A 17,096-nucleotide genomic window follows, 5' to 3' on the forward strand; every position below is an offset into this window, starting at 1 on the left:
GACTGCGGGAGAAAACCTGAGCACCCAGAGGAAACCCACGCAGACATGGGGAGAACGTGCAGGCAGTGACCCAAGCCGGGAAGCGACCCCGGGTCCCTGGCGCTGAGGCAGCTGTGCTGTGCTGAGCCGTGCTGTCCACAAAGAGGGTTGAAGGGCTTGATGGGGTAAGATCTGATCTGGGGCGGGGGGGGGGGGTTTACCTTTAAAATTAAAGCTAGGCCCTTTGTGGGAGGAGGGGGAAGAGAGGGCTGTGGGATCTGAAATACTGAGTCATAACAAAGAGGCGCGGATATTTGGAACTCGTGTCTTTCCCCCAAAGATCTGTTGGGTCAGAGGGGGTGGGGGTGAACTAAGTTTTTTCTCCCTCCTCACCATTCTAGGCCCCAAATACTCCTTCCAGGTTAAGCTGCATTTTACTTGCATTTCCTTCAATTTGGCCCGCTGCATTCGCTGCTCCCAATGCAGTCACCTCTCCATTGAGGAGACTAATCGCAGACTGGGTGACCAGGGAACACCTTTGCTCAGTCCGCATGAGCCCGACCTTCCTATTGTGCGTGATTTTTAGTTCAGCACCTCACCCTCATGTCCGTCCTTGGCCTGCTGCAGTGCTCAAGTGAAACCCGACACCAACTGGGGGACCAGTATCTCATCTCCTGGTTGGGCACGTTGCAGCCCTCAGGATGTTGAGTAGATTTTGACCTTTCTCCTACATCTTAAAAAGTCCTCTTTTATAAATATCCCAGACATGTATTGCCTCAATGCAGCCCTCCCACATCAGGCCATCTGTCTTTTGTTCTTAAAGTTGCTATGTTTTGTTGCAATCTCTCTCTCAGCTTTTATCACATTCTCCCTCCCCTCAGTTCTGACGAGTCTATGATTCGAACGTTAACTCTGTATCTCTCCTGATAAATGCTGGCAGACCTGCTTCGTTTTTTCTGGTGTCCTCTTGTTGTTTCGGATTCCAGCGTGCACAGTACTTTGGCTATTTTTTTGGTTTGGCAAGTGTTACTGACATAAGGTGGGTACGTGGGACTTCAAGTACAGATCGGTCATGATCCAAGTCATAGAAATCATAGAAACCCTACAGTGCAGAAGGAGGCCATTCGGCCCATCGAGTCTGCACCGACCACAATCCCACCCAGGCCTTAGCCCCACATATTTACCCACTAATCCCTCTAACCTACGCATCTCAGGACTCTAAGGGGCAATTTTTAACCTGGCCAATCAACCTAACCCGCACATCTTTGGACTGTGGGAGGAAACCGGAGCACCCGGAGGAAACCCACGCAGACACGAGGAGAATGTGCAAACTCCACACAGACAGTGACTCGAGCCGGGAATCGAACCCGGGACCCTGGAGCTGTGAAGCAGCAGGGCTAACTACCGTGCCGCCCAAGTCTAAGTTTATTTATTATTGTCACAAGTAGGCTTACATCAACACTGCAATGAAGTTACTGTGAAAATCCCCTAGTCAATGGTGGGAGAGGCTTGAGGGGCAGGATGGTCTCCGCCTGTTTGATTTGATTTATTATTGTCACATGTATTAACATACAGTAAAAAGTATTGTTTCTTGCGCGCTATACAGACAAAGCATACAGTTCATAGAGAAGGAAACGAGAGTGCAGAATTTAGTGTTACAGTCATAGCTAGGGAGTAGAGAAAGATCAACTTAATGTGAGGTAGGTCCCTTCAAAGGTCTGACAGCAGCAGGGAAGAAGCTGTTCTTGAGTCGGTTGGTACGTGGCCTCAGACTTTTGTATCTTTTTCCCAACGGAATAAAGTGGAAGAGAGAATGTCCAGGGTGCGTGGGGTCCTTAATTATGCTGGCTGCTTTGCTGAGGCAGCGGGAAATGTAGATAGAGTCAATGGATGGGAGGCTGGTTTGCGTGATGGATTGGGCTACATTCACGACCTTTTGTAGTTCCTTGCAGTCTTGGGCAGAACAGGAGCCATACCAAGCTGTGATACAACCAGAAAGAATGCTTTCTATGGTGCATCTGTGAAAGTTGGTGAGAGTCGTAGCTGACATGCCAAATTTCCTTAATCTTCTGAGAAAGTAGAGGCGTTGGTGGGCTTTCTTAACTATAGTGTCGGCATGGGGGGACCAGGACAGGTTGTTGGTGATCTGGCCACATAAAACTTGAAGCTCTCGACCCTTTCTACTTCGTCCCTGTTGATGTAGACAGGAAGAAGTCTCACAACACCAGGTTAAAGTCCATGAAACTTGATGTCTGTGTCGATATGCGCAATCTTCTTGGAGATCCTCTCCACTTGTGAGACTTCTTACTGTGTTTACCCCAGTCCAATGCCGGCATCTCCACATCATGGCTACCATCGAAGTAGTCATGATGTGGAGATGCCGACGTTGGACTGGGGTAAACACAGTAACCTGGTGTTGTTAAACTTCTTACTGTGTTTACCGTCGATGTAGACAGGAGCATGTTCTCCTTCACGCTTCCTGAAGTCAATGACTTCATAGCCTGTTGCTATGTTCCTAGACCAGCAATGACCAGGACAACTGGTTTGAAAGAATGTGAATGTACTTCAGTTTCTTATGTTTCAACATAATCTGTACTGTGTTTTCTGTCCCCCACTTGCAGCACATACATCTCTCATAATGTAGTACGGCTGAGTAATGGTTCCTCTGGTGAAATCAATGTTGATGATTTGGAATCGGGAGTGGTATTTGAAATATCGAAAATGACAGAAGTGTCAGAGAAAAGAAATGGTAAGTGGGCTCTGGAGTGACTGCTGTGGCATTGTACATCCTGTTAGAGTGTATTTAATGTAGTGTCATTTACTGTATTGCATTCCTGAGTTTACCACATCACCATGTTCAATGGCAATGCTTGATGTTCTGAGTGCTTTAGTGCCTGATTTTTAAAAAAAAGAATATAATCAACCTAACCCACACATCTTTAGACTGTGGAAGGAAACCGGAGCATCCGGAGGAAACCCACGCAGACATGGGGAGAATGTGCAAACTCCACACAGGCAGTGACCCAAGGCCGGAATTGAACACGGGTCCCTGGAGCTGTGAGGCAGTAGTGCTAACCATTGTGCCACCCCAAACCATATGTCGATGTTGTTTCCTAAACCAACTAATACCAGAAGGAAACTCTCTGTCGTGAGTGTGTTAATCATTTCAGTGCATTGAATCATTCCGTAACGTGGAATGGGCAGCACGGTGGCACAGTGGTTATCACTGCTGCCTCACAGCTCCAGGGACATTGTGCAACAGACAGTCAACCATTCTCCCCGTGTCTGTGTGGGTTTCCTCCGGATGCTACGGTTTCTTCCAACAGTCCAAAGATATGCAGGTTAGGCGAATTGGCCATGCTAAATTGACCCTTAGTGTCCCAAGATCTGTAGGTTAGATGGATTAGCCATGGTAAATGGTGTAGGGTTTCATGGATAGGTGGGGGAGGGGACTTGGGTAAGACCCTCTGTCAGAGAATCAGTGCAGACTCGATAGGCCAAATGGCCTCTTCTGCATTATCGGGATTCTGTGAATGTGACTTCCCTCTTTCTCCTTCCCTTAGAGTCTTGCTTTTTTATTCAGGGAAGCAATTAAATGACTGTTGGGGAAGGTGGAAAATGTCTGAGTGGTTACACGCTCTTGCCTCTGAGGTTGGAGCACTGTGGGTGTAAGTTGCACTGCAAGACTTGAGCATGTTCACTTGCCTGCATTTCTATCGCAACACTGCCTCAGTCCTTAGTTGAACATCTCATCCGGAAGATTGACCGAGGTCTCATCTCAACATAAAAGATTGTGCTGAGTGATGTTTAGAAAGAAAGATTTACATTTTTATACAGAGCTTCTTGTGACCACCCCATGCCTTAGTGTTTTACAGCCAATGCAATACTTTCAAAATGTGATCATGGTTGGAGAAGGAGGGCATCATGGGAGATCCTCCCCCAACCGGTATTGAGAAACAGATTAGTGTGGTGTAGATATTATGTAATCTTTATGAAATATGTCATAACCACTTTACACACGAGTATCTCCAACTTTTACAATGCTTTATAAGCAGAGTGAATTTGCCTCTAGATGTCACTGCCCAAAAAGGAATAGCCGTACCCCAGTTGAATAGGGCGGCACGGTGGCACAGCGCTGCTTCACAGCGCCAGGGACCCGGGTTCGATTCCTGGCTTGGGTCACTGTCTGTGCAGAGTCTGCACGTTCTCCCCGTGTCTGTGTGGGTTTCCTCCGGGTTCTCCGGTTTCCTCCCACAGTCTGAAAGACGTGTTGGTTCGGTGCATTGGCCATGCTAAATTCTCCCTCAGTGTACCCGAAAGCCGGAGTACGGTGACTAGGGGATTTTCACAGTAACTTCAGTGCAGCGTTAATGTAAGCCTACTTGTGACACGTGGGAGGAGTTCTTTATATTGCATTAATTTCAGAACTGATCTTTGTGATGCAACCAGTTCTACATGATGCATATCGCAGCCTGAATCTCTGACGCACAAGTAACATTAACCGGTGTTAACCTGAAGTTACTCAGAAGTCAGTTGAAACCTGACCCATGTCTCTTTTTCCCCCACCACCCACCCCCTAGTGGCTGCAATTGTTTTGAATTCTGTTTTGAATGAGTCTAAACACAGTCACATTGAACAGGGCGGGTCAGCTGTGTGATTTCAATTGGTCGTGGGGGCTTGTGTACCAAGGACAGATCAAAGCAGTCAGATGAAGCCAGCAATAAGCCCAAAGCATTAAATCGGTTAGTTGAAGATTAGCTCATTTCCTGGCAATCCTACTCCTTCACAGCCCCTGGAGGATGTCAAGTCACGAACCCATTACAATTAGTCACACTGGATTGCTCTGACTTGTGATTGTATACGTGGGCTTATGGTAATGAGTTTGCAGGGGCTTGTGCCTTCTGTATAAGCAGCTGAGACATCTTGGGGCATTTTGAGGATTGTGCCATTTTGGAAGCTCTATGCCAGCATCACATCTTAGTATTTATGGAGCCTGGATGTATGTAAATTGAATTGTCTGTAATGTGCCCCTATGTAATGTGCCACTGAACTGCATTTCAAAAGTAATTAATTGAATATCAAATGCTTTGCACTATGAAGACATGAAAGTGCTTTAGAACTGCAAATTCTTTTGTTGCCATCAGCCTAAAGGTCATATTGTTTCTATAACCATGACAAATGATTGTGTTTAGCAAGACAAGGGGTGTTTACAATGAGCAGTCTTGGGGGCTTGAACTCCCGGTGCCAATAACAAGTATTTCCCAATCAAGAAAATCGAATTAAATTCAAAATCCAATTCCTTTTACATTGCCCACGAACCTCCAAAAAGTAGACTAATATACTTAAAGTGAAAAGTTTCCATTTTGATGTACGTCAGCCAAAAGGTTGCATAGAAAGAATCATATAATCCCTGCAGCGCAGGAGGAGGCCATTGAGCCCATCGAGCTTGCACCAATAACAATCCCATCTCCATAACCCCACATATTTACCCTGCTAGTCCCCCTGACACTAAGGGACAGTATAGCACGGCCAATCAACTTAACCTGCTCATCTTTGGAGTGTGGGAGGAAGCACAGTAAGAAGTCTCACAACACCAGGTTAAAGTCCAACAGGTTTATTTGGCAGCACAAGCTTTCGGAGTCTCACTCCTTCATCAGGTGAGTGAAGAGCTGTGTTCACAAACTGGGCATCTCTAGACACAAACTCAATTTACAAGTTAATGGGTGGAATGCGAGTCTTTACAGGTAATCAAGTCTTAAAGGTACAGATAATGTGAGTGGAGAGAGGGCCAAGCACAGGTTAAAGAGATGTGTATTGTCTCCAGCCAGGACAGTTGGTGAGATTTTACAAGCCCAGGCAAGTTGTAGGGGGTTACAGATAATGTGACATGAACCCAAGATCCCGGTTGAGGTCGTCCTCATGTGTGCGGAACTTAGCTATCAGTTTCTGCTCAGCGATTCTGCGTTGTCATGTGTCGTGAAGGCCGCTTTGGCTGGAGACAATACACATCTCTTTAACCTGTGCTTGGCCCTCTCTCCACTCACATTGTCTGTACCTTTAAGACTTGATTACCTGTAAAGACTCACAATCCAACCATTATCTTGTAAATTGAGTTTGTGTCTGTATATGCCCTGTTTGTGAACACAGGTCCTCACTCATCTGATGATGGGGCCGTGCTCCGAAAGCTTATGGTATTTACTACCAAATAAACCTGTTGGACTTTAACCTGGTGTTGTGAGACTTCTTGCTGTGCTTACCCCAGTCCAACGCCGGCATCTCCACATTGTGTGGGAAGAAACCAGATCACCTGGAGGATCATGGCTGGTCTGAGGCCTAACTCCATGCACCTGCCCTAAGCCCATATTCCTTGATAACCCTGCTCTATAAAAATTTGACTATCTCAGACTTGAACCTAATAATTGAAGCAGCATCCACCACCAATGAGGAAGAGAATTTCAAACCTCCACCATTCTCTGCATGTGGAAGTGTTTTCTAACATCTCTCCTGAACGCCTTAGCCCTAAATGTGATTCCTTCGTAATGTAACCGTTTGTCAGAGTATAGCGACAAAGAAATGGGAATTGTTCAAAATGCAATGGAAGTGAAGACCAGAAAGTGGATTTTTCTCTTAACTGAGCCTGGAGAATTGAGGAAAAGGATGTGGGAAACTATTATGCTTGTTATCCACCCCCTGTTTTCGTGGGATTTCCTTGAACTTCCCTTTGTACAGCAGGCTTCTAATAGCTTCAGCTCACCTCATTGTTGGCAGCAGCCTGGGGAACAAGCTCAGTTTGCCAACCACACCCCATCTTCAGGTGAAGACAAGAGACTGACATTGTTCCAGAGCACACTGACCTAGGGTAGGAAAAAACACAGGGTGGCGCTTCCCCTTAGATGTCCATACTGGGTAAACGTCGATGCCATATTTTCGACTTGGGTCAACATTACATGTTTAGTTAGTGAATAATTTGAAGAGTGGTTAATGAATGATGAAGTGACCTGTGTTTTTATAGAAAGGAATAGTCAGGTAAATGAACAAATACTCAACTTGTCCTCAACATGAGTTGCATGAAGGGAAGATTAGGAAACAGTTCTTGTTTGATGGATAAGCAAGTCAATTATGGTTTTTTTCCTTTTTGGAAAGTGGGTGTTACCAGCAAGGCCAGCATTTGTGGCCATCCCAAATGGCCTCTGAGGCTGAATAATTTGGTTTGTATTCAAGTTCGGAGTTCCAGGACAAATGTTGGTTTTGTCTGTCCACCTACTCTTGTTTTTAAGGAAATGAGGATGGGAATTTGGGCTAAATTTATTGGTTGCAGCAGAGACCCTGTCCACCAGCCATTTTCACAAGTCCCCGTTGGAATATGTTGCCATTCAGGCAGCTAACTGTCTCCAATCGGGGGCTCCCACTCCCAAAGGCTGCCTGCCTGCCAACCTGGCAGTTCCTCAGTGCTACCAGGAGCAAGGGTTGATGCCCCCCCCCATTGGGCGACCTCCCCACATGGTGTAAGATTCCGTGAATTTATTTTGACAGGGTTGGGGGGGCGGAATCAAATGGTGAGTTGACCTTTAACTTGTTTTCAACCTGGACCTGACCCAAGCTTAGACAGATGCCTGTTTTTTTCGAGTGTTTGATTGAAAGCTTGGTTATCTTTATGGACCTGAAGTGGAAACTCCCCCTAAATTGGCATTTGCTCGAAAAATTTCAACCAGGGAAGCTATGAGATGAGTGTTGTGGAAATTGAAAATGTCATTTTGATGCACTGGTTTGAGATTTATCCTTGCCTTGGCAACTTTTTGTTTGGTTTGCTGCTCTGAGGGATGGAGTTCACTCTGTATACCATTTGTATGCAATGTCATACATGGAGCTGTTCAGGAAATAAAAAACACCCATTCACAATTCTTCTTTTGGGGGAAAAAAACTGCCATTTCTATAATCCTATAAAGTCTCAATCAATACAAACCATTGAAATGCCAAAAACAGGCTTCAGCCTCATAATCTTGTGCAAATGAACACTGGGACATTGACCAAAGAGTTCATAGAGATGACTATCTTATTATAACCACTTAAAGATGGTAATCAAGCAAAGTCAACAGTTCTCTTGAGTCATCAAAGCAGACCCCTGACTGGGATAATTATTTTCTGAATCTCGGTTCTCAGCCAGGCATACATAATGAGGACGGGCTTAAGAACTCCCTCAGTAGGCCTGAATGGCCTCCCTCTGACTCTGTGAAAATCCATACCTTGTAAATTCATTCTCAAAACATTGTGTAGACTGTGAGAGCCTCTTTACACAAATGCTTCAGCATAACCATATAACTGGTGCGGCCAGAACTTAGTGACTCATGGCCAGTGGAGACAAAGCAATATCACTGAATGTCCTTGCTCTCATTTTCTTTAGAAGATGTGCTTCAGATGGTGACACAGAGCTTAGGCTCGGCCGGCCCAAAATTCTGCACCACAGACAAGGGCGATGAGGTCAAGCTAAGAATGGATGATCCAAGTTGCGCGGAGCAGCCACCAATTACTGTACCTCAGATGTTCATGGAGTCTGTGGAAAAGTATGGGGACTATGCGGCCCTTGCATCGAAGCACGGTGAAGAGTGGAAGAAGTTGACGTTTAAACAGTACTATAACGAATGCAGAGGTGCTGCGAAAAGCTTTCTGAAGGTAGATGGAAATGCTTCCTTCTGAACAAATGAAACGCAGTCAGTTCCAGGGCGCATTATACTCTGCGTTAGCTTCTTTAGATGGCTTTTTAATGGTATAGAAAGATAATTGTTAAATCTAACCGGCTTTGTGCATGCAGCTATAACCAAAGCCAGTGACTGGTAAATTCGAGCCTCATCTTTGTCATTCATGGGCACTACCAGCAATGCCCACATCCCATAGGGAGGGGGGGGGGAGGTGGATTCCAGTGTTGTCTAATGCTAGTTCAAGACCAATTTGGTATCGTTTCAACCATCCTTGCAGATCTAGTTTGGTTCTCATTGCTCTGAATTCACGTCTATTATTTAAGAGCGCAGGATATCTTAGGTGGTTTCCCCCAGTGGTATTTGCATTACCGTTCTCAGTCCTTTAGCAGGCCTCCATGTGAGTTGCCTAACTTGAATGTTAACATTTCTGGTTTGTCGCGATTTCCAGTTAAACCACGAGCAGGCAATAGTGAAGTAGTGTGTAGTTCCTGCTCCCACTCTAGTTTATAAAGAAGCTTCCGGCAGTCACAAGTCAAAAAGCTCATTCTGGCCAGCTCAGTAATCCACCTAACCCATACAGCTTTTGGACTGTGGGAGGAAACCCACGCAGACACTGGGAGAATGTGCAAACTCCACATAGACAGTCACCCGAGGCTGGAATCAAACCCGGATCCCCGGTGCTGTGAGGCAGCAGTGTTAACCATTGTGCGCCATGCTGCCAATGCTCTTCCTGGATTGTTAGTGTTGATCCCTCTATGTACAACCTCAGACTGAGCTTTTGTTTATTCCGATGAGAATATCAAAAATGCTTTTGCGACGGCATGGTGGCATAGTGGTTAGCACTGCTGCCTCACAGCCAGGGGTCCGGGTTCAATTCCCGGCTTGGGTGATTGTCTGTGTGGAGTTGTGTCTGCGTGGGTTTCCTCCGGGAGCCCCGGTTTCCTCCCACAGTCCAAAGATGTGCGGGTTACGTTGATTGGCCATGCTAAATTGCCCCTTAGTGTCAGGGGGATTAGCAGGGTAAATACGTGGGGTTATGCGGATAGGCCCTGTGTGGGACTGTGATCGGTGCAAACTCGATGGCCCGAATGGCCTCCTTCTGCACTGCTGGGATTCTACGATAATCTATTCTTGGAGTCTAATGGGGTCACAGTCCAACCGCAATTCTATCATTAGGTCACTTCATTGCTTTGAAACTAAAATAATGTCATTGTGTGTTTTATGGGCTAGATTTGCATCTTTGCGTATGGAAACACCATTTTAAAGACAGTTCTTTTCATTTTTTTTATAGCTTGGTCTCCAGCGTTTCCATGGTGTTGGAATCCTTGGTTTCAATTCCTCCGAGTGGTTCATTGCGGATATCGGAGCGATCCTGGCAGGGTATGGCACAAGTTATTGATTAGACTGCAATGGCTGACGTGGCAGCCTCTTATGGAGCTTCTTTCCAATTGGCTTGGCTTTAGTCATGCTGGGGTGGCAGCCCTTTGGCAGCTGTCCAGGTGTCTATGCTTCCTGTGCTAATCTTGATGCTGAATGCAGGCAGACCTACAGAGCCCTTATCATGTCATGCGTTCTAGTGTATCACTGGATAGCAAGGCAATTTTTAGAATCACCCAGTCAAATAATGTAACTTAGTTTTAGTCACATATTTCATTGATAAATTACTGCATCTCAGTAAAGATTATCATCATCCAAAACACAAGCTAGCACAGAAACCTGATATTCTTACATTCATAGAATCCCTACAGTGCAGAAAGAGGCCATTCGACCCATTGAGCCTGCACCGACAACAATCCCACCCTGGCCCTATCTCCATAACCCGAATTATTCATTTATTATTGTCACGAGTAGGCTTACATTAACACTGCAATGAAGTTACTGTGAAAATCCACTAGTCACCGCACTCCGGCGTCTGTTCAGGTACACTGAGGGAGAATTTAGCATGGTCAGTGCACCCAACCAGCACGTCTTTTGGACTGTGGATGGAATCTGGAGGAAACCCATGCAGACGTAAGAACATAAGAACTAGGTAGGCCATCTGGCTCTCGAGCCTGCTCCGCCATTCAGTAAGATCATGGCTGACCTTTTCATGGACTTAGCTCCACTTACCCACCCGCTCACCATAACCCTTAATTCCTTTACTGTTCAAAAATTTATCTATCCTTGCCTTAAAAACATTCAATGAGGTAGCCTCAACTGCTTCACTGGGCAGGGAATTCCACAGATTCACAACCCTTTGTATGAAGAAGTTCCTCCTCAACTCAGTCCTAAATCTGCTTCCCCTTATTTTGAGGCCATGCCCCCTAGTTCTAGTTTCACCTGCCAGTGGAAATAACTTCCCTGCTTCTATCTTATTTATTCCCTTCATAATCTTATGTTTCTATAAGATCTCTCCTCATTCTTCTGAATGCCAATGAGTATAGCCCCAGTCTACTCAGTCTCTCCTCATAAGCCAACCCTCTCAACTCCGGAATCAACCTAGTGAATCTCCTCTGCACCCCCTCCAGTGCCAGTATATCCTTTCTCAAGTAAGGAGACCAAAACTGTACACAGTACTTCAGGTGTGGCCTCACCAGCAACTTATACAGCTGCAACATAACCTCACTGTTTTAAACTCCATCCCTCTAGCAATGTAGGTCAAAATTCCATTTGCCTTCTAATTACCTGCTGCACCTGCAAGCCAACGTCTTGTGATTCCTGCACAAGGACACCCAGGTTCCTCTGCACAGCAGCATGCTGCAATTTTTTACTATTTAAATAACAGTCCATTTTGCTGTTATTCCTACCAAAATGGATGACCTCACATTTACTAACATTGTACTGCATCTGCCAGACCTTCGCCCACTCACTTAGACTATCTATATCCCTTTGCAGACTTTCAGCATCCTCTGCACACTTTGCTTTGCCACTCATCTTAGTGTCATCTGCGAATTATGACCCACTACACTTGGTCTCCAACTCCAAATCATCTATGTAAATCGTAAAAAATTGCGGTCCCAACGCTGATCCCTGAGGCACACCACTAGTCACTGATCGCCAACCAGAAAAACACCCATTTACCCCCACTCTTTGCTTTCTGTTAGTTAACCAATCCTACATCCATGCTAATACATTACCCATAACACTGTGCACCTTTATCTTAGGTAGCAGTCTTTGGTGTGGCACCTTGTCAAATGCCTTCTGGAAATCCAGATACACCACATCCACAGGTTCCCCATTGTCCACTGCACATGTAATGTTCTCAAAGAATTCCACCAAATTAGTCAAACATGACCGTCTTACCAATGGGACAGTTTATATCCAGATGTCTTGTTATTTCTTCCTTGATAGATTCAAGCATTTTCCCTACTACAGAAGTTAAGCTAACCGGCCTATAGTTTCCTGCCTTTTGTCTACCTCCTTTTTTTAAACAGTGGCATCACATTTGCTGTTTTCCAATCTGCGGGAACCACCCCAGAGTCTAGCAAATTTTGGTAAATTACCACTAGTGCAGTTGCTATTTCTCCCGCCATCCCTTTTAGTACCCTGGGACGCATTCCATCAGGACCAGGAGACCTGTCTACTTTTAGCCCCATTAACTTGCCCAACACTACCTCTTTTGTGATAATGATAGTTTCTAGGTCCTCAGCTGCCATAGCCTTCCTGTCACCAATTTTTGGCATGTTATTTGTGTCTTCCACTGTGAAGACCGACACAAAATACCTGTTCAATGCCTCAGCCATTTTCTAATGGGGAGAACGTGTGGACTCCGTACAGGCAGCCACCCAAGCCAAGAATCAAACCCGTGTCCCTGGCGCTGTGAGGCAGCAGTGTAACCATTGTGCCATGAGGGGCAATTTAGCATGGCCAATCCACCTAACCTACACATCTCTTGGTGTGTGGGAGGAAACAGGTACACTTGGAGGAAACCCACGCAGACACGGGGAGAACGTGCAAACTCCACACAGTCAACCAAGGCCGGAATTGAACCTGGGTCCCTGGCGCTGTGAGGTAGCAATGCCAACCACTCTGCCACCGTGCTGTTCATGATCTTTCTGGAATGTTGGTGTTGATCCCTCCATCTACAACCTGACACTGAGCTGTTGCTATTTCCGATGAGAATATCGAAAATGCTTTTGGGGCGACACCAGGGGTCCAGATTCAATTCCCGGCTTGGGTCACTGTCTGTGTGGAGTTTGCACGTTCTCCCCGTGTCTGCGTGGGTTTCCTCCGGTTTCTTCCCTCAGTCCAAAGATATGCAGGGTAGATGAATTGGCCATACTAAATTGCCCCTTAGTGTCCAACAATGTGTAGGTTAGGGAGATTAGCTATGGGACATGTGTGGGGTTATAGGGATAGGATCAGAGTTGGGGGGCAGTTTTGGTTAACAATGAAGTCATGGAAAAATAAACGCAACATAGCCTCAAAGTAGACAGATCATTATTTAAAAGAAAGTAAACAACAAACTGCTGCGTAGGACAGTGATTATGAGCCCTAAGTAAAGTACGAGTACATTTCTTGAGTCACTGTCGAGTGTATTGTGTGTGCAGGCACTGAAACAATAAGAAGCTTGCTGTTAAAGAATGTTATTGCTGATATTCCTCACAGCTCTGTCAGGCAGAATAAAGCTCAATGATTCATTCTAGCAGGGTTCATGCAGACAAAAGAATGTTCATTCTTTCCATTCTGCCAATATCACATTCTGGAAGACAACATTACACCTTCTGCCAAATCTCTGTCTCTCTCTCCTCTCCTCTCCTACTTTGCTCTCTTCCTCCCTCACCTCCTCTGCTTCCCCCCCCCCCCCCCCCCCCCGTCTCCTCCGCTTCCTTCCTCCCGCCCCCTCGCCGCCTTCTCCTCCTCCGCTCTCTCCCCTTCCCTTCACCTCCTCCTCCTCTGCTCTCTTCCCTCCCCTCCCCCTCATCGCCGCCTCCTCCACTCCCTCCGCTGCCTCTGCTCTCTTTTAAACAACATATTTTAGAGATGTAAGTCTCTGCTTACTGTGGCTCCCGGCCGAGTTGTGCAATGAATTTGAATTGCAAACCTTGCATTTCCGGGCGGCTTTTGTTGTTCATTGACCTCCCCATGTCACCGCAGGAACAGTCGGTTAAATGTCAAGGTGTATGTTTGAAAAGAAATTACCACCATCCTTACTTCACTAACATGCGGGTCAGAGTGTATACTGACTAATCGACTAAAGATCCATTTTGACTCGGACAATGAAAGTTCAAGGTTAAGATTGAGAGTAACACAAATAAAATATGAGGCGATGAGTCTGGAATTAAAGGCAAGCAGTTAGTGGGGGGGAGAGCAATGGAAATCATCATAAACCGGCAACATTATTCATGTTCAAGGAAAACGTATTCCATCAAAAAACAAAGAGGGGAATCATGGGGAGTTTGAATGGTCATAGGAACTAGAGGAGGCCATTCAGCCCGTCAAGCCTGTTCTGCTATTCTGTTGGATTATGGCTGATTAGACGCTGCAATCCCTTTTACACAGACTCTCTTTACGTTATTGTGAATCAGAAATCTATCAATCTCTACTTTAAACATACTCAGTGACTGAGCTTCCTCTGGGGTGGAGCACGCCAAGGATTCGCCACCCTCTGTGCCAAAGAGCTAAAGGAAAAACGGAACTGAAATAAAGGACCTGTATTTAAGAAACTCCAATACTGAAGGATAACAAACCAAAATGCAGCAGCCTTAATGTGAGAGGTTTTGAAAAATCAGGAAGGCAAAAGAAATGACAAAATCAAGCTATTGGGGAGCATAAAAAGAAATAATGAAGTATTCTATGACACAAATATCACAAAACACTGTGTAAGGGGATAGGAGCACAAATAGAGTTTAACGTTTATTTATTAGTGTCCCAAGTAGGCTTACATTAACACTGTAAGAAGTCTCACAACACCAGGTTAAATAATGAGGGACTCTCCTGATGAAGGAGCAGTGCTCCGAAAGCTCATGATTCCAAATAAACCTGTTGGACTTTAACCTGGTGTTGTGAGACTTCTTACTGTGCCCATCCCAGTCCAACACCGGCATCTCCACATCATTGCTACATCACCACTGCAATGAAGTTACAGTGAAAATCCCCTGGTCACCACACTCCGGCGCCTGTTCGGGTACACTGAGGGAGAATTTAGCATGGCCAATACACCTAACCAGCACATCTTTCAGACTGGGAGGAAACGGGAGCACCCGGAGGAAATTCACGCAGACACGGGGAGAATGTGCAGACTCTGCATAGACAGTGACCCAAGCTGGGAATCGAATCCGGGTCCCTGGCACTGTGCTAACCATTGTGCCACCTTGCTGCCCTTGAAGTATAACTACTTGCGTCCATTTTTATGAGTAATGAAGTGGGCATTTCACTCAAGGATCAGCTTAAAAAGAATATCGAGCTGTTGGGCTGGAGAAGGGAAAATGAGTGATGAACTTTAAAAACGAGAAGAGGATATGATCCCGGGTTTGGATGGTGTGGATCCATGTATCTTCAAGGGAGGAGATGCAGAGGTAGTAGTTTATTTGTAGATAAGAAGATGGGATAGTCCCAGAGGACAACAGCTAATATTGTTCTTCTGTACATAAAGAGAGATAGAATAAAATCTGGAGACTATAAATGACCTTAATGATAGATGATAGGAAGGATATTGGAACCATGACTAAAAGGAGTGATTCTGTTGAGAGGAAACACTGAGCACAGTGTCAGAAAAGCAAAGTCATGCTTAATTAATCTGATAGTTGTTTGAAGGGGTAACAGAGTAGAACCGGGCAACGCAATAGATGGGTATCAAAAGGCCTTTGATAGGATACCACATAGTAATCTTAAAACAAACGACGGTTAAAATTTTATGAACAAGTCGAACAAGGAGTGACTTGGCTAAAAGTTAATCTGCGTAAAGGGCGATGACACAAAATGGAAGGTGTTCCAGAAAATCAGTGTTTGGACCAATGTTATAATTTACACTAATGATCTGGACTTAGTACCATATGCTAATTTGACAAGTTATTTAATTCTAAACTGGGGATACAGTTGACATTAAGGAAGAAATGCAAGAAGTCATTAGAAACTTAAATTGTAATATAGATGTAGTCAACCTTTGGAGCTTCAAAAAAATCCTTCCAAAAACAGGCGCTGTTACTGCAGGAGGATCCATTTCTATTGGTCAATTGCTCTGTGTGGGAATGTCTTAAATTCCCACACTTCCTCTTGGCAACACGGCCTATATCGCCTGCTTGATGCCATGCATCATTTTTAAAGCGAGTATAACCCTAAACGTGTATCTCTGAATGTCCTAAATATGCATTTGTTTACTGAAAAATGGGGTGGTTAACTAACCTGCTGAGCATAGGCCTAAACATGGGGCGGCACAGTGGTTAGCACTGCTGCCTCACAGCGCTAGGGACCCGGGTTCGATTCCCGTCTAGGGTCATTGTCTGTGCGGAGTCTGCATGTTCTCCCCATGCCTGCGTGGGTTTCCTCTGGGTTCTCCGGTTTCCTCCCATAGTCCGAAAGACGTGCTGGTTCGGTGCATCGGCCATGCTAAATTCTCCCTCAGTGTACCCGAACAGGCGCTGAAGTGTGATGACAAGGGGATTTTCACAGTAACTTCATTGCAGTGTTATTGTAAGTCTACTTGTGACACTGATAAATAAACATGCATTTTGGCACCAAAGAAAGTGGGGTTGTTTTATATGCAGGTCGACTAGTGTATCACTTCCCTTATACCGTACTTCAGTAGAAGGAATAATCACCACCTAAGCTTAGAAAATAAGGAACTGAATGAGTTAAGAGCAAAGGGATCTAGGAATGAAATTGTTCAACTTATTAAGAGCAACATTGCAGGTCAGCAAAGCAATTAAAAATGCTAACAAAGCCCTGGGATTTATTTCTAGCAATCTGAAACTGTAGTGAAGTTATGTTAAAGTTATACAGGACTCCTGTTAGGCTGCACCCGCAGAATTGTGCACACAGACACACAAGCCCTGGAGAAAGTGTTTTTTAAAAAAAAAAAGATTTCCAATTTCGTACTAGACATGAAATATAACAACTGTCGGGGAAGGTTAAATAGGTTGGCACTTCTTTAGAAAAGAGAAGACTTGGAGCAGAGCTGGTGGAGTTTTCTAACATGAATGGGTTAGATGTGGGTAGGACACTGCTGGGAGAATCCAAGACCAGGGGCCAAAAATACACAATAGTTACTAATAAATCCAGTGCGGAAAATGAGAAGAAATGTCTTTACTCAGAGAGTAGTTAGAATGTGGAACTCTGGGCAAAAAGCTTGCATGCTTCCAAATCTAGAAGAGTGCATTAGAGGAAATGCACGTGGCGTTTTATATATATATATACAATATATAAATAGGAGCTCCAGCAATTTGGGCTAAATGGCCTGTTTCTGTGCTGCATAGTCTATGTACTAGAAAGTGGCTCCCGAAT

The 17,096-nt window shown here is 45.1% G+C and overlaps 1 protein-coding gene across 8 annotated transcripts in view; it reads left to right on the forward strand.

The window, feature by feature from the left end:
- The window catches only part of acsbg2 (acyl-CoA synthetase bubblegum family member 2), a 58,361-nt gene that overhangs the window by 13,934 nt on the left and 27,331 nt on the right, over positions 1-17,096 (forward strand). For all 8 annotated transcript variants that reach the window (XM_078198416.1, XM_078198414.1, XM_078198413.1 and 5 more), the window contains 3 exons: positions 2,601-2,728; positions 8,381-8,649; positions 9,967-10,055. In XM_078198416.1, the coding sequence (XP_078054542.1) occupies positions 2,601-2,728; positions 8,381-8,649; positions 9,967-10,055 (486 nt within the window). The remainder of the gene's footprint in view (positions 1-2,600; positions 2,729-8,380; positions 8,650-9,966; positions 10,056-17,096) is intronic.

This window comes from Mustelus asterias, chromosome 26, assembly GCF_964213995.1.
Source record: "Mustelus asterias chromosome 26, sMusAst1.hap1.1, whole genome shotgun sequence".
Taxonomy (NCBI): Eukaryota; Metazoa; Chordata; class Chondrichthyes; order Carcharhiniformes; family Triakidae; genus Mustelus; species Mustelus asterias.